At 42.5% G+C, this 21,533-nt stretch overlaps 1 protein-coding gene across 1 annotated transcript in view; it reads right to left on the bottom strand.

Annotated features, from left to right (window-relative positions):
- Window positions 1-336: 336 nt before the first annotated feature.
- The window catches only part of lama2 (laminin, alpha 2), a 138,572-nt gene continuing 117,375 nt past the window's right edge, over window positions 337-21,533 (bottom strand). The window contains 23 exon segments of the mRNA XM_047338003.1: window positions 337-2,006; window positions 2,173-2,392; window positions 2,657-2,787; window positions 2,891-3,022; window positions 3,110-3,188; window positions 3,403-3,480; window positions 3,671-3,751; window positions 4,118-4,213; window positions 4,434-4,527; window positions 5,669-5,781; window positions 8,706-8,801; window positions 10,829-11,033; window positions 12,661-12,837; window positions 12,947-13,098; window positions 16,126-16,179; window positions 16,737-16,892; window positions 17,864-17,984; window positions 18,683-18,694; window positions 18,942-19,080; window positions 19,184-19,328; window positions 19,678-19,840; window positions 20,077-20,201; window positions 20,285-20,444. Coding sequence (XP_047193959.1) covers window positions 1,846-2,006; window positions 2,173-2,392; window positions 2,657-2,787; window positions 2,891-3,022; window positions 3,110-3,188; window positions 3,403-3,480; window positions 3,671-3,751; window positions 4,118-4,213; window positions 4,434-4,527; window positions 5,669-5,781; window positions 8,706-8,801; window positions 10,829-11,033; window positions 12,661-12,837; window positions 12,947-13,098; window positions 16,126-16,179; window positions 16,737-16,892; window positions 17,864-17,984; window positions 18,683-18,694; window positions 18,942-19,080; window positions 19,184-19,328; window positions 19,678-19,840; window positions 20,077-20,201; window positions 20,285-20,444 — 2,890 coding nt within the window. The 3' untranslated portion in view covers window positions 337-1,845.

Here is a 21,533-nt window from a genome sequence, read left to right as displayed (position 1 = left end):
GACTATGCAGAAGATAAAAATCTAATTATTAAAGCAGGCTGACATTTAAAAGTATGATTGCAAAATTAATACTGAGAATACTAAAATATTACATTTTAAAGTCAACTCAAGAAGTGTGAATGTGGTCCAGTGTGGTTAACGAGAGAAAATAAAAGTATCAAATTAATTATAATCTAATAATACACAGAGGATCCAGTCTCTCTCATTCTGGATGATAGTGAAAGCTGTTGCACCACCTGGTGGAACTTTGAGGCTCCGGTTCAATCTTCATCCAATTATCATTCTTACCGGTTGTGTTGTATTTCTTCTGGTTTGAAAGAAGGACAGGACAACCTGTGTGATGCTATCAAGAGTATATTTCACATACAGCTGCTGAACGTGTCTTCAGCCACACACCATGCAGAGGGAGTGTCCTGCAGAAACCTTGTTCCTTCAGTTTCCACTGAGGAGAAACAACAACCTGCCGATTGTGAAATCTGTTGATGATGATTGTGGAATGTGGAAGAAAGTTTATGCCTTTGAAATGTTTTAATTCTTCTCACCATCACGTCAGAGGAAACATCAGTAAAGTCAGTTTGTTAATGTTAGTGCAGCTTTTATCTGGTCAGAGTTTCTACCTCAACTTTACTGCTTGTATTTAAGTCAAAGGTTATTACTTGTTTACCTGTAAACCTGTTTGTTTGTTGTCAGGATTACGCAAAAACTACTAAACACATTTCCACAAAACTTGATGTAAGGATGGGACTTGGGGGCAAAGAAAGTACTCCAGGATTTTCTGTTGACTTTCTTTAAAATTGGAAGATATTTCTTTAACATTTTCACAAATTTCTCAGAGAATAATTCAAGGATCTTTATTGAATAAATCCGGCTTGTTTAGGGAAGCGATGTGTGAAATGTGGTGCAGCTTGATTGAATGTAAGAGGGATTGCACCCTGTCCTGAAATCTATTATAGTTTCAATACGCTCTGTGTGTGATTGCTTGGACAATAGAGTAATTCAATTAAATACTGGACATGCGGACCATGGCCACTGGATATTTAAACCTTTTCTTGGTTATTTTTAAAAAGTTTAAGATTAACAAGTCAAACTCCACATGTCCTGTTCCAACGTTCACATAATCACACACACATCCCACGACAGAATCATTGAATTGAAGCACGTGTCGTAGCTTTGCTCACATCAGACAAACTGTAAAACATTTTAAAATCACTGTGAGACCTTAGTTTGAAGTCATTATATATTTATTGACCAGTCTTGCACTGTACAAAATGTCAGGGTCTCATTCTGAAGAAGTGTGAGGGGGAATTTCAAGCAGTTTTTAGTTTCGCTCTATGAAAACCACACTGGGCAGATTTAGAAGGTTTTGGAAGTTCCCGCCAGTCGAGAGATGTTTCAACATTTCATGCATCTTTCTTTACGTCGAGTAAAATACGAAAAAATGTCTAACGTGCCTTTTACTGTCTCGGACGCTTCGCTTTAACTATTGGCTACACTGCCCCCTCAAGGTTTTCGGTGGTACTGATCTGTTTCATCCGAATCCGTGAACTTCGTAAGCTGCATCCGTTTCTGTATCCAAAGCATAAATGAGCCTGTAGATGTGTTAAAAACATTTATTACAAGTACTGAACTTCCGCAGTGATGCTCAACTAACTCTTTGCACATTCCGCCTTTTCGTTTGTTTCGATAACAGGGAAATAGTTTGGGATTATTTGTATTTGAACAATCTGCCCGTTGCAGCGTCACAGACCGAGTAGCAGTAGAAACTCTACACCTCAGACGTGTGCAGCACCTTGTGGAAGTATTAGTTGAACCCACAAAAGGGAGGGAGGGGCTCTCTGGGTTCAGTTAGGCCGCGGCAGCAGGACAGGACAGAGGCTGGACTCCTCTGAGCTCCAGAGCCTTGTTGAAGTGCACGTCCATGGTTTTAGAAGCCTTGGTGATCTTCAGGTTCCTCATACAGCCTCTGAAGGACGTGCTGGACGAGAGAGCTGCCTGTCGAACTCCGTCTGTAAGAAAGGAACGAAACACTGACGTCTCGGTATGTGGTAATGTACAAATCCTCTCCCCTGTAAACCTTTGAGTGTTTTGATATGGGAGATATATTAAGAAAGTGTTAAAATGTGGATGTAGAGTCAATGGCTTGTTTCAAGTGTGTTAAAAAGGAAGTCGTACCGGGATATCCTCCCACGTAGATGGGGTCGTTGGTGTCGCAGCTGTTGGAGCGCACATTGGGACTATCCGCCTGGCTCTGCTTCCCGTCGACCACCAGCTCCACCCGGTGGCGAATCTTGTTGGCGGTGACGGCGTGCCACTGGCCATCGCAGAAGCCATCTCCCTCTGGCGTGTGCTCCGCTGTGATCCGCCCAGCCCCGTTGTCCAAATGGAGGAGGAGCTATGGCGAAGTGAAGGAGGAGCATGGTGGAAAAACAAAGATATGCACGTGTGAGACGTCTTAGATGAGAAGTTAGATGAGAAGATCAATTCAACTTTCATATGTCTGTTCATTTTATATCTTCAATCTATTCTCCCTTTGTATAAAAATGAAAATTGAAACCCAACACATAACTTGACAACTTTAAAACTTGATTAGACCAGTAAACAAATCAGTCAAACTGTTCTAATCACTGTCATCTATTATAAAAAGGATTATTATTACCTTGCCCTGGACGATCTCTAGTCCAAGTCCATCGTTGCCCTGGTTACTGACGGCCAAAAGCACCCCATTGGTTCTGCTGGTTCTAAACTCCAACGCTATGGACACGTCCAGACCCACTCGGTAGGAAGAGACTAGAGAAAGGAGAGATGGAGGGATTACATTCACCTTCTTGAAGAACATGTAATTTCACAGAAAATCCCCCAGCACCATGTGACTCGTCTCCTGTGATCTCACCTGCTTTCAGGAAGCCGGTGCCTTCAAAGTAAGTGCCCGTCTCCGTGGCAACAAAACACCTTCCTACCATTTGACTGGAGGTGGGTGTGGCCATGTCCAGTTTGAAGTCCTCGATGGCCCCCTCAGTGCGACCTGGAGGAGACGAGGGTCGAGATCCTATTGTACTACTGCGATTAAAATCCCTTTTGAACCGTGACAAGTAGAATAAAGAACCATTACCTGTAGCAGGAGACTTGAGGCTCACAGCACCTCCCACCATCTTCAGGTTACGGATGCACCCATTGATACTGAAGACAATCTAGGAAAAGAGAGGGAGGAGGATGTGGTCATCTGGTCAAATCATTTAAAACCCAAATCACATGAGGGAAGCATCACTGTAAAAACATGTGGATACTGATGTCACACGTTCAGGAAATAGAAACTACCAAAAGAAAATACAAATTCCTGTGATGAAATTCAAAAACGTGCTTTAAAGAATGTGTTAATTGTGCGTGTGTGCGTGTTTTTCTTACTGGTCCGATCCTCTTAGTGGTGTAGTTCTGAGGTAATCCACCAACATACAGTAACCCCACCACGTCCAGCAGGTCAGCCTGGAGACAGAAGGAACATGTATTCATGCTACTTTAAAAAAAACTTCCTTTAAAAACTTTCTATGATGAGTATTTTATAGTTTCCATTGTGCGAGTTGATGCAGACAGAATAAAAAGTACTTAAGCCACTGGATGTATCTCCTGAAGATACCATGACCTGGATGACTTTTCAGATATACAGCTGACTGACCTTCTTAGGACTGGTCATCTGTTTACTGTATCGTCCATCGACAATGAGAAGACCTCTCTGCTTGTTACGACTCACACGGATCTGAGAAGACAAAGAAGAGTAAGAAAGAGCAGCACCACAGAACATAGTTGGAAGCTATTAACTATTATCATATGGTGGATAAACTAACGACTGACTAGTTGTTCTGCATTTGATTGTTTTTATTCTGTTTGAAGCCTTTGTAGTTGACATATAATACTGTGTTAGGGGAATTTCTCTTGATCAGATACATGTAGTTATGTGTAAAATATGTAAACTGTTTAGGACTTTCTGACAAATAAACCATTAAGTTTATCCAACTACATCTCTCTTTTCTTGTTATACCATACTATAAGAACTAGCGACCATGTGATCCAGAGGTATGAACTCTGGCGTCCGAGTGTTGAATATTAAATTGACTTTAATTACCTTGTGCCAGTTCCCGTCATTGATGGAGAAGGGAACGCAGCCGGATATGTTCCCGTGACCGAGATCGTAACCCAGACAAACTTGTCCATTCTTGATCTGCAGGACGAGAGAATCACAATCGACAGTTCTTCTTAGTTTAATAGTTAAAGGCTCAGTGAAGGAAAGGCTAAATACTTTAAGGCATAAAAATGAGGAACGTAAACAAGGCAGTTTCTCTCAGTTACGATATCAAATCAAGTACTAAATTAATATGATTTTACATCAATAAACAGAGGTTCAGTAGTAATCTTTATAATAACAGAACAGTGGTGGATACCTGTATGGTAACGAAGTCGGCGTGGTTGATTCTCGCCATGTAGAGAACGAGCCCTGACTCCTCCTTCGTCCTCAGCTCAAACTCTAAAATAAGCCTGACACACACACACACACACACACACACACACACACACAGATCCATGAACAGTGCAAATACACAAGTAAAACACTTTATATAGACAAGATAATTCCATATATTATATATTACTAACACGGGAGATGAATTATAGTTTTCAGTGGGTCAGACACCAATCGATGTATCGTGTTTTCCATCGTTAACAGAAACACAGACTCATGAAACTGCTCAGAGAGAATATCCAGTAAATAAATGTTTGATCAGCACAACAGTCAAAATCCTTCTGATCTCTTTCAGCTCATCGTGAGACTTTGAGAGCATCTACACGGAATTTCTTTCTTACTTTCTTTCTTTCCATCACAAGTTTACGGAACACAAAGGTTGTGTAGAGTTGTTGTGTAGTTGTCGGTCCAGTCAACAACATGTCGACCATTTCAACACATTCTCACTTATTCAGTGAAAATTGCATCTCTGGATTTTTAACCTGCCATAGGCCCCGTGTGGGTAGAAGTGTTATCCTGTCCGAACTATCACTCACTCACTTCTGTTTCCCTTTAATTATTTAGGACTACGCTCCGTGGTGTGAGTCTGAGGAAAAAGCCTAACAAGCTACACACAAACACACACAAACACACACAGGTCGTAATGTGCAATGTTGAGTGTGTTATAACTGACAGGCTCATAAGCTGCATCTATAGTGGTACGTTTACTTCCCTTGAAAAAATTACATTTCCTCTCACTTTGTATTTACTTTTTTATTCCACTTACTTACTTCTAGTTACTTTACAGATTGAGATTTACGTAAAATTTTTAAATATCTGATGAAATACGACGAACAAAAACTACAGAATTCCATTTCCAGGAGATTTTGTGAAGGGGGCGGGTCATGACCCAAAGAATAATCTATTCAATCTGGGAGTGTTATCCTTGACCTCTCTGAGCTCCCTTGCGTTTGAGAAACTTTAATACTTTAATACTTTAAGGTGCATTTGCCATTCGTTGTATATTTAACAGAGAATCTGTTATATTTCTGTTTTGACACTTTAATCTGTGGCCGTCTGTATTATATGACTTGTATCTATCACCCTTAAATAACCAGAAATCTGCACAAACATATCAGCGTAAATCAACAGCCGTGACGCTTCATTCTGAATATTTACTTCTCTCGGACTTTGGCGTCGTCAAAGGCGAAGCTCATGTGGCTTTTCCTGCTGAGTCCGAACTGATAGGCCTTCTCCAGCGCCGCCGGGGCCACGGCCGACGCACACGAGTCCTGGAGAGTGGACACAACGTGTCAGTGGCATTGACAGGGTTTCACCACACTGCTCCTGTTGTTGTGTCAACAGGAACCGTAACACCGGGGCTGGAATACACACGTCAATCAAACTAATGGGGTCTCTGCGTCTGATGTGCAGGGGGCTGACGGGATATCATCAAGTTGTCCTTAAAGAAAAACTCAGCATAAAGTAATGAAGAATTTACAAAGATAAGTTAATGAAGAAGATTCAATTTATGCACCTATGTAAATATTGTTCGTTTTAAAATAGACCTATGATATATACAAAATAAAACACTTGAGCTGTGTGATGAAGTCAAACCTCACACGCAGCATATGGCTTGTTAAAAATCTCTTTGATTGTGATCGTCTTTCATCACCGTTTTCTTTTTGTTCTCCGTTTTTCAAATCGCCATCAAACCCCCCCGTGTTTTTAATTCTCATGAATCCCATATTTTCATTTTCGTCTGAACCAAACGCCGCGACTACGGTTCGATTCCCGTTTGATTTCCACTTTCAGCAGAATAAACAGGTACAGTAGTAGTTTCACAGTGCAGTTCCGCCAGTGACCACACGGTGTAAGTGTTGTAATGCGCCTCATCTCTCCTCCACCTGCCGCAGCTTCACTCCTCCTCTCACTTACATCTCTTCTTCTCCTTTTGTTTCACGTTTCTCCTTCTGTCCTCCCATCTGCTTTCCTCTCCACCTCTTTATCCTCATTTACAGTTTCATTCCCTCTCATCTTCTGCTCTTTCTTTTTTCTCATCCTCGTCTCTTTAATATTGACTCCTCTTCTCTGTTGATTCTTCCAACAACAACTCTTCCTTCATCATCTTTTCTGCTCCATCCTTTCCTCATATCTCCCTTTCTACTTCCATCAGTTCAAGTTTTTTGTACTCCACTTCCTCTTCACTTCTCATCCTCTATCTTCCATTTTTCCTCTACACTGATCTACTCCTCTTCTCCCTTTTTTCATCAGTCCTACTTGTCTTCACTTGTTTTTATTTCTGCCTGCTCATCTCTTTCCGATCCTTTCCTCTCATTCTCTCCTCCTCTCTCCCGTTTCCTTTCTCCTCTTGCCGCCTCCTTTTTTTTACCCCACTCCAGTTTTCTGCCTTTCATGTTTTCACTCCACTCTCCTCCACTTCTCCAATTATGTCCTCTTCTCCAATTCCATCCACATTTGTCTCTTGTTCTCTCTCCTGCCTCTTCTCCTCTTCTTCCTCCGACCTTTTACGCCTTGCTGCATCTCCTGTCCTCCTGTTTTATGCTCCCTTCACCTTCCTCTTTTATTACTTGCTCACTCTTCTTCACAGCCGCTCCTCCGTTTTGGTTCTTCTCTCGGATCCATCACCTTCAGGTGAAGGAAGAGGAGACACTGCTTCTCTTCACCTCTTTTCCCATAACTCCTTTCCTCCGTTTCTACACATCCCCTTCTTCTTTCCCTCTTGTTCCCATCTCTCGTCTAGGACTTCCTCTCTGAATCTACAGTATCAGTTGGACAAAGCCGCTCTGCTGTACCTCCAGTGTGAGTGCGAGACAAAGTTAGAGAACGAGGATCTCTGTGTGTGTCTTAATCTCCTCAGTCCTCTTGTTCTCTTTCAAGTGAAGACATTCCCCACACCGTGACCTTGCTTTGTTGCCGCTGACACTCACCTCTTATCGCGCTCCGTCCTCATATCTGCTCCTCCTCCTCAACCTCCCTCTCTTTCTTTCTCCCCCTCTTTCTCCGTCTCTCCCCCGTCTAACAAAAGGGCCGACGTCACTCGCTCAGAACCCTTTTCCTCGAGTCTCCTTTAATTCTTCTCCCACTTCCTCTCCTCCGTCTTTCTATTAAGCCGACAAAAGGCAAGTGGCGCTCTGTGCAGAGAGATTCTCCCCTCTCCCTCCATGGCTGCACCTTTTCTCTGGGCCCCTCTCTGTCTTCCAGCCTCTTTCATCCGCCTCTTCCTCTCTCCCTTCCTCTCATCCCCCCCGAGTATTTCCATTAAGCTAACAATAGGAGAACCGACTTCCATTCAGAGTGGCTGGTCTTTGGTTGGAGGTCACACCAATACAATCTGAAGTCATTTAGTGGGGATTTTTATATGTGTGTGTGTGAGTATAGGTGAAGCCAGGTGTGTGTGTGTGTGTGTGTGTGTGTGGGTGTGTGTTGTGTGTGTGTGTGTGTGTGTGTGTGTGTCGTTGGAGTCCATGCTCTGCTTATCGTATTTCAGCTTTCAGACTCTATTGGCCTCTGACAGTAACTAACTTTAGCCACAAATGCTTCTCTGCTCAGCTCATTTTAAGACCTTGAGCATAATAACATCACTTAATTGTGTTTCGCACTTTGGTTTTGATTTGAAACTACAAAAGCTCACAGGAAGTTCACCTGTATCTTCACCAGCACTTCACCAGCACTTGATAAAGATGTAGCTATGATTTGGGTCAGCGGCTGAGCGCCCTGTTAAAACACTTCAACATGACGAGCAGGCTTCTCCTTTGTCATAATAACTCATAAAAGAATCTCTTGTGCACCTGCGACTGGAAAAATTTCTTTTAGCTCTTTTTATGTTATTGTTTTGGTTATAGCTCTCACCGCTGGCACCAAACAGCAGGCAGACGATATTAGCTCGTCGCTAACTGGTGAGTGAAGCATTTAGCTGCTTATGAGCACAGGAGTTGGCGCAGATAAGAACAACACAATGGCAGGGGAGTATATAAGGTGGCCGGAACATTTCTTCTCCGCATTTGATGGATTGTGTTGTGTTTGTAGCTTGGTTTCGCTTCCATGTGACCGAGTTATTTTAGATTAAATGCTCAAATAAATACAGGTAAACTCAGGGAGCTTAAGTCTGAGGTGACAGTGGTTGATTGCTCAGGAATCCATACTTGAATGTGACTGTATTAAACTGTGTGTGTGTGTGTGTGTGTGTGTGTACCAAGTCGGTGCCGGGGTCCTGTTTAGGGGGCAGGGCTGTAGCGGCAGCAGGTGTGGCAGCAGGTGTGGCAGCAGGCGGAGCAGGGGGCGTGGCCTCCTGCAGGTCAGCAGTCAGGGAGTCGGAAGGGAAGTGGATTAGTGGCGGACACACACACACACACACAGACAGAATGGCGACAGTTTCTTTTACACAAGCACATGTCAGCTACAGGCAGGCAATGATGCTGAGAAGGTGAAAGGTCAAAGATAGTGAAGGAGGTGGTTTCTCACACCTGAGAGTCTGGACCAAGGTCTGCACCAATAAGGTTTATGTCTTTGTTACATCGTTTACATCTGATCTGTAATTTCATCCGTCTCAACTTCTTGAAATTGGTCCGAAAGTCGGACCTATCTAAAAAACTGTTTTCAAACTGCAAACTGCGATGGTTCAGTTTGATCTGGACTGTGGGAGAAGCGCACGCTGAGTCTGTTCCTCTTGTCGTTCATAAAAATTGCACATCCCAACTGTGTGTGCCGAGCTGTGTTACATAACGAAGCAGCACAACTCTTTCAAAAATAGAATTAAAAGTTTACTACAGCAGTGGTTCCCAGAGGCCGTGTGGGTGTGTTGAGTCCCCGGTGCCACAGGATTTATTTTTATTTTTACTCTATATTTCTAAGCATCTTTTTGATCAGATAAAAATAAATGTTATGTTAAATTAACAACCATTTCATTAAAACTGAAGATCAAATTAAATTGACTTTAGAAACTTAAATGCTGCAGCAAAGACTACAGATAACAGATGTTAGTTTTAATTGTAATGCAACCCACTTCTTCAGCACTCGAATAACAGTTTGCAGGGGTTTCATGGGAATACAAATATATTTAGGGATGCTGTTTGAAATTATTTGGGGAACACTGCCCTCAAATTTTTAAAATAGCATTTGGAAAAAAGTCTTATAACAGTAATGAGTAGTGGAACATGACATGAATCTTTAAATTCAAAGTTACTAAAAGAGTTTGAATTGTATAACAGCGGTTTAGAATATCATCGGATTAACCTAGTGTTGTGATTCAGTCAAATAAAGATCTGCTTTATACAAATATGTCAGACTTTGATTCTTAATAATTTACAAACTGTGACGTCGTTGGAGTTTGGTCACAATCCTCCTAAACACTGCTTTAGAAATATCTTACATTTATCTCTGAGATTTGCTTCCACACTGTAAATTGCTGTGGCTTTAATATAGAGCTGTTTTCACTAAAGGCCTGAAAGAGGGTGAATTATAAAAGGAAGTCAGCGAGTGTGGGGGGTTTGAAATATGCAGCCTGCCTTCACTTTCAGTTAAAATGTAGATGGCGGCTGAGGAACTATGACTTTGCACAGCCCGGGCTCTATATCATAAGGCGGATGAACTTGCAGCCCATAAAGCAACAAACCCCAGAGTTATAGCAGAGCTGCCGTCGCCCTGTGCTTCATGATCAATGTCCTTATAGAGGCGCAGTTTAGCAGGTAACTGGCTGACTGATAACCTATGACTGCCGTAAGACCGGCGATACGTTCAATCTGTGAGATATACCTCGCCCATCCCAATAAGTGTGAAATGAACGACTCGCCGCCTGCCAGCCTCTTTGCATAGTGTCTCCACGTTAGCCCAGAGTGTTTTGGCACCTGCGAGGCCATAAAGCATTAAATGGCATGCACAGTTAGCCTGGCGCGGCGCGGCGGCTCCGCACTGTACGACAAGCTGCCAGAGGTGGAGTTTAGTAGCTCAAGGCTAAAGGGACTATAAAGAAAAGTTAATGGGCTGTTCAACTGCCGCGTGATGAAACGCTATGCTAACACGCCGAGGCCACGGCTGCATTTCATCACAGAGAAACAGGAGTGTGTTTGTCTGCAAGTGGGAGGAAGAGGGGGTGAAAAAATATGCTGCAGTAGGACATGTGTGCACGTCTGTAAAATGTGTGCACGTCTGTTTTACTGTGCCTGATGTACAAGTGGTTAAAAGAGGCTGCCAAAACAAAGGTAATGATCATTATATTACTGTCTCTAAAGACCCTCAATCTATAAAACATCATATTAACAATTAAACCAATGACAACAAAGGGTTAGTGGCCTAAGTGCTTGGTTTCTATCCACTCACAGCAGGAGGCCCTGGAGGGGGCGTGGCAGGTTCCGAGGTCAGCGGAGGACCAAGTGGTGCCGTCTCCTCCTTCTCCTCCTTCTCCTCCTTCTCCTCCTCGGGCTCCTCCTCACCCGGCAGAAGAGGCGGAGGTGACGGGGCGAGGTTGGGGCACTGGCCGATCTCCGCGTTCACAAAGGACACGGGCAGGGAGAAGTCCGACAGACTGGAAGGTGGACACATTCGTTTGAGATTAAAAGATGTTTGACTGACACTGACAGCAGCAGAAACATTGGCTCAGATTCCAGCATTAATAAAACAGAAGGAAAGCTAAATAATAAAGAAACTGCTATTTCAGGGGATGTGATTATTTACTTTCTCTCCAAAAGTTTGCTGAGAAGATCAGTACTCATCTCATGTTTGTGGTTTAAAGAGGAGTTAATGGAACAACACTAGAAATTAGTTACTATTTGTTTTTGTACATATCTAAATAAGCCGGTAGAGGTCCTGGCAGATGCTTATAATATAATAAATGTTTATACAGTAAAGACATAAAGCTTTGAGAGGAATGCAAACATTTTCATTCCCACCCGCTGATGCTGTGGCCCCTCAAACATTTGTTAAGATTGTATATAAAGATGAACAGCATGACAGCTTTATTTTTTGTCCAAATCTCATAGTTCAGCGCCACAGTGCACTGACAAGGTCTCTTTTACAATCGCACAACCAAAGTGAGAGAAATAAACACGACAACATACAATACGAACAAGGTTCACTCCCGTAGAATGCACACACAACTGTACGAGAGCCCAGTGACGGGTGTGTATTAAGAAGAAGTTACAGTTATGGTGTGCCGGGGTGACAGAGGTGAAACGAGGTGAGCGATAACAAACAGACACAAACATAAACACACAGACATAGGAGATGAGTGTAATATGAGTTATGAGAATGTTTATGATGTGCGACAGCTCCATTACTGTTGTGGAGACACTGGCTTTATGATCATCATCATCAAACACATCATCAGGACCTCCTGCAGTCGTTAACTACGCTTCGACCCAACAGCGTACGAGGTCAGAATTAGGCCACTGTCAGAAAAAACACTGCAGACAGATCATCACACAGGGAAGCTACAGCCTGCCCTGTGTGAGCGCTGCTGCAGGAAGTGTAAGGTGAATGTTTGGAGTTTATTCTAAAGGAAATTGAAGTTAAGGAAACTGGAGCTGAGAGAATATCCTGAACAGAAAAGCTCTCTGTTTCATCTTTTGACGTAAGAACCATTTTACTCTGGTGATAAACTCAAAAACAAACAATCTGGTTTATTTCAAATTCGTCTTTGATCTGATCGGATCACAGCACAGAACATGACGGGTCTGGAAGGATGTTGTTTAACTTGTCACCACAAAAGGCGGCAGGTTTTTGCTGAGACGCTAGAATTTTGGGCTGTTGAGCTATAAAATACATGATGAGTGTAAAAACATGCAGAGAAGAGGGATGAATATTTATAATGACATAAATGAGCGTTTTTATGACCTGCTGTCTTTACTATAACTGCAAACTTCTTTAATATCAATTAATGGGTTGATCAATTATGTTTATAACTGTGAGGAACAGAGGGAGATTACATGTTTATAGAAAACCTTTCATTGCCTGATTTAAACTGGTTTAAATGAACATTTTCTTTTATGTTATCTTTCTTAATTTGGATTTGTCTTGTTTTGTTCCTTTGTATTTCGCAAAGCACTTTGTAACCTAGTTTAAATAAGTGCTATAGAAATAAAGTTTTATTTGAATTGTTAAAGCCTGGTGAAATCTTAAAAGACATCCGGCTGTATTTGTATATTTGTACATACACAGCGTTGATCATGAGGTCCCATATACATCCTTGGAACGGGACGTTGGCTCTGTTGGACGTCTGCTCCACTTCTGCAGGAATACCACCGAGGAAGACCTGCTGCAGGCTCACCGGCTGGTCGTTGGGAAGCGTCGCCTCCCTCTTCGCCTCCTCGTCAACCTGCACCGCAAAGGACCTGAGAAGGAAAACACACATCGTTGAAACTCCATAACTTGAGATGACATTACACTAACTTTATATTCACTTGAACGTACAGGGAACAAATAGGATATACAACCACCAACCTGCCAGCCAGCCTCTCTATGCGCAGTGAGTGCTCCTTCCCGTCATTCAGTGCTCCTTGCTCGGGTCGTCTGATGACGCGACGCGGACTGTGGCTGCCGGTGAACACCAAGACCTCCAGAGAGCCTTTGTTCAGCATGACTGAGAGGTAGGGCTGCAGGAGACAGGGGTAACGTTCATTAGCTGCAGAGTTTCTCAAATGTTCTACAGTGGAAGTCACCATGAAGAAGAGTGAGGTGAAATATCCGTGTCACCTCTCAAGGAAAAGTAGCCAACTAACATTAATATATAATATTACATTTCATTATACTTGTTATTGTCTTGTGTGGAAATCAAACGTCCATAATAAGTTTCATTAAACCTTCATTGTTCGTCTCCGGCCTTTGTTCCGCACCTAGGCCCTTTACCGTAAGACCATGAATAGACGCGAATCAATTTTCAAAGTACGGCTGGCGTGACCGGATTTTCACAAACGACGGATCACATGACCAAAGTAAATTAAAGCAGATGCACAAAGACAAACGTAACGACTGTACAGACACAGACAGCGGAAGAATGTGTTGGACTAAATGTCAAGATAATGTCAAAAGATAAAATCACAATAACATGTCGGTCACATCACAACGCTCGGTCTGCTTAAAGCTCGATCCAGACTAGATTTGTGTCTGATTGAATTCCTGACCTGGGAGTAGTTTGACATTTTCCTCCTCAAATCTTTCAGCTGTTTTCAAAGTGGATAAAACTAAAAACATCAACAACCAGGCGGCATTGCAGTTGAGAGAAGCTGCTACCGGCATCATGATTCAAAATTATACAAATATAACTAATATTTTCCAGCATCAAAACAGAAATTAACCCAGCCCCGATCCCATTTAATTAAGATGTTTGCTTGTTCAATAGAATCATATTGTTTTTGCTTAACTACGTAAAAGTAGAGAAAAGGGAAAAGGAGGAGATGAGCGAGGGAATATAGAGAGAAACTGGGGGGGAAATGAGAGAGGCAGAGAGAGAGGAAAGGATAACAAGAGATGAGAGGAACAGAGAGGAGAGGATAATAGGGGGGAGAGATGAGAGGGCAGAGAGCAAAGCAGAGAGACAGAGATGGGGAGAGCGAGGAAGAGGGAGACAGACAGAGAGGTGCTGGAGAGCAGTGGTGCAGGGTCAGGCTAATTTGAATTTTAATTCACTGTGTGCCAGAGGGCGAAGTGGGAGACAATTTACCACCTGAAAATGGAATTTCAATTTGAGGTCGGGGACAAATTGAACTGAGATGTAGCTACAACATGCCTCTCGCCTCCGCCGTCTCTCGCAGACACACACACACACACACACACACACACACACACACACACACACACACACACACACACACACACACACACACACACACACACACACACACACACACACACACACACACACACACACAGATACAAAGGCACACGCACACACAGGCTGCAGACACGTGTCGCACATACAGAGGCGCAAGATCACGCATGAACTCACACGTACCTTTATATACTGAAGGAAAAGATGCACAGAGACACACACACGAATACGCAGCAGAGCGCGGAGCTAACAGGCATGAAAACACACGTTTACACGCACTCACACATGTTCGGGAGAAAATCATCGTGTGCAACATTCACACAAAACACACAGAGACACACACACATGCACACACACACACCTCTGCTACCTTCAAAGTAAAGCACTAAAAGCAGCACTGGAGGTTGGTTTCATGTATAGATACACTGGTATGAGCGTTCTTCATTCTCACAGGATTTCATAATAACAATAAGTCAATCAACACAAATAATGTCTACCTGTAATAATCTGCATAAATTGTGAATTGTGAACATTCTGTTGGTGATAGTTGTACATTTTTTTTGCTTCATTTTTCTGAGGCTATGGAAACTTTATTTCACGGTCAGATCTTCTTAAGTCTTGATATTTTATGTGATGAGAATTTCTACATAAAATCTGTTCTTTCCTCCCTCGTCTTTCCTTTTCTTCTTCTTCTTCTTCTTCTCCCTAATAGCTTTTATTCCATTACTCTGCTCCAAGTTTCTTTCTCTCTTTCTCCTTGTCTTTTTATCTGTGTCCTCTGTGTTCATTCTCTCCATTCTGTCTACTATCATACTCTCCCCATCTTTGCATTATTCTCCTCTCCTCTATCCTCACATCACTTCTCTCCTCAGCTCAGCTCTTTCTTCTCTATCCTTCCGTTCACCTCTAAATCTCCCTCCTTCATCCCTCCATCCTTTGTCTTCTGTCTCCGTCTCTCTGTCCCTCTCTAAAACATCCATTAGTCAGGGCCAAGTTGAGTTGATGGTGTTTTTAACCTCGCTTAACCTTTCTGCACGCCACACACACACACACACACACACACACACACACACACACACACACACACACACACACACACACACACACACACACACACACACACACACACACACACACACACACACACACACACAAACACACACCCCTGCCTGCCAGCATGGTTAGCAAAAATAGATTTATGCGCCCAACAACCAGTGATGATGGATAAGCTAGAGGTAACCTCTGTCCTTTCTCTCTCCCTCACACACACACACACTCACATAAACACGCACACATTTTGCATTAATGTGAGCAACACTAAGCTACACATACACTACACAAATGCACCTACGTTAACACCCTAACCTGCACGTACACAAATGTGCCTTTTCCATATGAATGTATGTGCAAACACAACATTTATACAATGAACACGTGGTGTTTCCAGCACAGATAAAATAAAATAAAATAATTATATATCAGTGATCAGTCCACAGACTTTGTGTGTGTGTGTGTGTGTGTGTGTGTGTGTGTGTGTGTGTGTGTGTGTGTGTGTTTGTGTATCAGTAAGATTGTCTTTAGCCATACTGAAGAAAATCTAATCAGTATGACTGCCAGCAAACTTACATCTCATTAATATGCACTCATGGAAAATTCAAGAAAAGGTGCTGGGGTGTGTGTGTGTGTGTGTGTGTGTGTGTGTGTGTGTGTGTGTGTGTGTGTGTGTGTGTGTGTGTGTGTGTGTGTTCTTGCGTGTGTTCTGGATAATCCATTTAGTCCAGTTGCCAACAAATGCAAATCTCATTAATATGCACTCATGAAAATGTCATTGACTCAGGAGAAGAGGGCTCACCTCTCCCGACTGCCGGCGATGCCTCTTGGATCCAAACACGTTGGACTTCCTGGTCTGTGGTGGAGACATTGAGATGAGGATGAATGGATGACATCTTATTTTGAAGTTTCATTAGTTTCCCAATCACCTCTTAGAAACTCACAGATATGTAACAGATATCTGTACATTCAACTGAGATACTGAGTTACTGAGTTACTGAGTTGTTACAGGAGCCAAATTGAAACTGTCAGATGGATGATAGCTTAAACGAATATAAAATTAATAGATATAATTCATTTTTTAGGAAATTCCCTTCACTGGAAAGGAGATAATATGCAACACAAGATGTCAATGTAGCTGCAGTTAAACCTCATAAAGTGAAAGAAACTTTTATTTTATTTTTATGAGAACCTCTAGAAATCTCCTTCCACGATTAATTTAAATCTCAATTGTGTAGCTTAGACTAAGAGTCTTTTATTTAGTACAAGGTTCATAATAATTTCATAATGCTGATTATTCTTAGGTTTAAATGGAGCAGTTCGTATTTTTCCCATATTTAGTTTAGTCATATTCAGACCCTAAGAATTCTAAGAGTTTTGATTCACAGCTTGAATGAACAGATGAAACAGGACCTGCAGGCCGAGGGGCGATGCTCCGCCCACTGCCAGCAGTATGGTGCCGGTGTCTGCCAGCGTGCTGAACGACAGGCTGATCTCCGTGCCGACCGCCAGCGACAGTCCGCCCAGCTCCACGTACCCCGGCTTGGAGAAGCTGACTGTGTACAGGTTCTGTGAGACAGAGAGTCAACAGCTGCAGTTTCATACAAACACGTTTAAACCCGAAAAAGTTAAAATGCAGATGGAGGAAAGTTGAAGCAGCGGAAGAATAAATTGAGTCAAAATCAAAGTTAGGTGACCGGACAAATTCCCCGTGAGGATTTTAGTCAAGTCAAGGTTTCACTCATAAAAGAGAGAACTTTTAGAGGAATGCTGTTTGACAAAAAGTTGCTAAACGCACACACACACACACACACAGACACACACATTACAGAGTGTTTGCTAAAGGAGGAGAATAGACAGATACGAGAGAAATTGAGAGACCTTCACTTGAGACTCTCAACCCTGGGCCTTTGTAATCCTGCACACAGCCTTCATGCAGCATTCTGTGAGCATGACTGCATATTTGTGTGTATGAATGGTGCAAGTGTCTGGAAATCACGCTGAATGACTTCCCAGGGCTTTTGAAAAACACCACTGCAGAATCAAGTGTGCACGTGTTTGCGTAAAATTCGAGGAAAACATGCATGATTGATGCCAAAATAAAAGGCCCATTGTGGAGGTGTGTGTGTGTGTGTGTGTGTCGCTTCAACAAATTGAAATGAAAAAGGATGAATAGTAAATTAAAGCAGCATCAATAGTAAAAGAACTATGCAGAGATGTGGCATTTTTAACACAAATGGTCAAATCTGTGCAAAGTGGCGCATGTGTCTTTGCCTCTTTCACACCAACGCAGTTTTCTATTTCCTGTCCAGCATCAACAATGAGCCTCGTAATTATCATCTTCACTTGCTCCTATTTACTTTTCACAGTGAGAAGAGTTAAGGAACAAACAGCCTTGAATACAATGTTTTACATGTGGTTTTGATCAACTAACTAAAATATAAACTTCTGATATTAACTACTGAGAAACATTGAATGCATTCATACAGCGCTGCATATACAATAGAGGATATAAATGCAAGTCGAGAGGAATTACTTACCTCTACATTACATCCTTTAGTGACCCCGGTGTAATCTGAGCTGCTGAGGAGACTATAAGGAGTTCTGGAGACTTCAATCTCCCGGAGACATCCTGCGTAACGCTTCAGAGTGATCTCCGACCTATAAAGAGGTTCACATGATTTTAGTATTGAGCATCTATGGATAAAGGTACTGGGGAAAAGTCCGTGGACTTTCTTGTCTCTGTAGCTGAGCGGCATCATTTCAAAAATGTTGAATTACAGCAGCAGTGAAGCTATTGCATCATGTATCCAGAAGCAGAGTGAATGCTACAACAGGGATAATCTGAATATGGTGTTTATCCATATTGTCCAAATCAATACATTTAGATTTGTTATAAGAATCAACCTTTAATTAGATTTATCTCGATGTAATGTTAATGTCAGGCTTTGTTCAGGCGGAATCACACTGAACATGATATCAGCCCTGGATTGTGAATTAGAGCCACGTTTTTTGTAGCTTAGCGAAACTGCAGTGCTACAAAAACTCACTTACATCCGCACCTAAAACACAATTTAAGTGGGATTATGGCAACGACGCCTGTAAAGCGGAGTCGTAACTGTGAGAAACTGCTTCTTAATGTTTCTGGGCAGGAAAAAACTCAAATTCAGATTAATAACAGCAGAGAGAGAGAGAGAGCTTTCCAGCCGGTGTGTGGAGGAGCAGGAGGCGTCAGGGGCCACGACACAGACACACACATTCACTCTGGGCTACGCAGCAGCATCATCAGCACAGGTAGGCCTCATGCAGAGGGTAATCATCACTGTGTGTCTATGAGATGTGTTTATTCATTTATTTACCTGGCTGTCATGCTGTTAAGACAAAACAAGATATCAAAGCATTAACACACTTTCCTATGGTCAACAAAAAAATAAGTCTCAGTAGCTGGATTTTATAGCAATTCATTGTTTTTAGTATCTTCAAAAACTAAAGATCCTGCAGATAATTTAATGCAAAACAATTTATTCAATCACAGAACATATTATGACCTTTTTTTAAAATGGGTCCTTTTGTATGAAAGTGTCCAAATGGTGAGAATAATGAATAATGTACGTGTACCTGTAGTTTCCGAGAGTCGGCAGACCTCCGAAATAGATTTTCTGATGTTCCTTTAGGTTCAGACCAGTGGCCGAACCCGGAGATGTGACCACTATCTTCTCCTCAGCGCTGCTGTTGATGTCCACCACCGTCACCGTGGCTGTGTAAACAGGCAAAGAGACAGAATTAGGAACAGAACAGATCCTCCTCTAACATCACGGCTTCAGTGTCCGATCGTTCATTTGCTGTTTGCAGTGACGTACCTTGTTTCTTGTTCCTGGACATGGTGAGGGATTTCCAGCTTCCATCGTTGTGGCGGCTGGCTGACAGGGCACTGCCGACCCCTGACCCCAGGTCAAAGTTCACCTTCACTTTGCCCTCTGAGAGCTCCAGGGACATGAAGTCCTTCTGTACACAACCAGAGGAAATGGGTTGTGAAGCACCGACATTGTGAAGCCGAGAAAAACATGAAATATGAAACCTACAAACGACACAACACAAAACACTGATGTTCTCAATGCGCAGGTAAGAATACTATTATGTACACACCTTCGTTAGAGCAGAGAAAAGTTTTTTTAATCTTTTCTCCGTAACTTTTTAAGGTTGTCAGTTGATGGATTAATGGTTTTATCCAAAGAGAGGTGACCTCAACGTTCACGGCAAAGTCTTCACTTCTCTGCGTTTTTTAATCCTGACTTCTCTTAAATCGACTAACCTTTTGAGTTCCACACCCTTTTTTCTTAGTTTCCCCACATACCATATCTTCCGTGGCCAGATACATGAGCAGAGCTTCAGAGGTGAAAGTGCGAAACTTGAAGGTGACGGAGGAAACGTTGGGGTTCCACCTGGTGGGTCGTCCCACCGCGGCGTAGCCCTCGCCATCCAGCTGCACTATCCCCTCCCCATCTGAGCGCTGGGGGCTGGTGAAACAGAGACACATTTCAAACGTCAAAAAAGTAAAGAAGCAAAGACGAAGAAGCCTCTTAAGCATTAACAGAATAGGAATTATTTTGATTTCATAAGCTTATAACCACACCAAGTTATATATCCATTTGATTTTAAAGGATGCATACTAACAGCAGTAAACAAGGTAAAAGAAAAGTATATTACAACTTATGAAGAGTAATAAAACCATGTGAATAATAAGTTTGTGCACCTGACAGAACATCCTTTACAGTCTCCCTGTCGGTCTCTGTAGTTCCACAGTCCGATGGGTTTACCATCCAGGAAGGTCTCCCCCATGCAGCCTGTGAATGTCGACGTTCTCACTGCATCTGCTCTCTGGGGGAAAAATAATAATAATGAGACAAAAAAAAAAGACAGACGGGTTTATGATGCACACAAACACAGAGACGGACGGATACCTTGACGGTGCCGAGTATTCCTCCCACGAACAGGTAGGCGTTGTGGTCGACGTCCAAGATGGTGTAGGCCGTGGGCGAGTTGGCACTTGCCGGCGTGGGCATCATACCAGCCATGGAGCCTTCCAGAGGATACACTGATATGGTTCCATTCAGCCCATTACTGGAGATAAGGAGGAAGAGAGAGTGGGTTTTGATGTTATTTCGTTCGCGATTCGGCATTTCCTGGAAAGACATTCACACCGACCCCGCGAAGTTAGAGGCGCTTGGAATCAGCTTTAATGAACTCTCCGCGATGATGAATGATAGAAACACCACGTGGAACCATTTTGTTGCGGCGCAAAACCTCTGAGCTGTGCAACGAGATTAATCTCCCACCTAGGAGTTTGTTTTTCAAAGCAAAAGCAAAGGAACCGCATTTCGGTTTCCGTTTCTGCAGGGGAACATTTTCAAGACTGATAGCCTGTGTGATCCCAACGGAAAACACCACTGGGAAATCTCTGGGATGGAAGTGCGTGCTGCAGGTGGGGCGTCTGCTCGCTGTGAATGGGTCTGGTGCTGGATGGTCTATAAAGCTCCATGTCAGCTTTCAGAGGGAGAAAGTGGAAGTGTTGGATCACACTGTATCTATGTAATGATGTGCCACCGGCTGACAAGGCTGCAAACTCTAGATTTCCCATGTGAAGCCACATGTTTCCTTCTGCAATATGGATGAAATGGATATGGATGACGTCCTGTGGTTTGTAGGTTTGTTTGCTTTTGCTGTTATGGTTGGCTGTTGTTGATTTCATTGGGTCGTAGTGAGAAAAACAAAACATTTATGGTTTATTATATATTTCATAACGGCCTGTCGGTGCCACAACGTGATTAAAGACGCTCCCTGACTTCAACGGCACAAAATCCTGCATCAACTCCAAAGGAATCTTGATTTTGTTGTTTAAATACATCGGGGATCAAATGTCTTAGACCACTTTCCCATTCTGACATCGCTGTATTTAAATATCTTATGGTTTTAATTTCATCTTTCGCTTTCTTCAAAATAATAAAAATCAAAAAAGCTCACACCCACACATGCACACAATCAAATATACACATTCAGTACAGCCACATGCTTTGTGAGTACTGAATGTGTATGTGCATATTTTATACTGAACATCAAATAGGCCCTAGAATGGAGCCTGTAGATAAGTACTATATATTTGCATGTACCTGTATCTGTGTATTTCTGAATATGATGTAAGTGCTGAGTTCA

This window comes from Hippoglossus stenolepis, chromosome 20 (genome assembly GCF_022539355.2).
Source record: "Hippoglossus stenolepis isolate QCI-W04-F060 chromosome 20, HSTE1.2, whole genome shotgun sequence".
Lineage (NCBI taxonomy): Eukaryota > Metazoa > Chordata > Actinopteri > Pleuronectiformes > Pleuronectidae > Hippoglossus > Hippoglossus stenolepis.
Note: the sequence above shows the minus strand (reverse complement) of the source record. Positions and strands in the feature narration are given on the sequence as shown.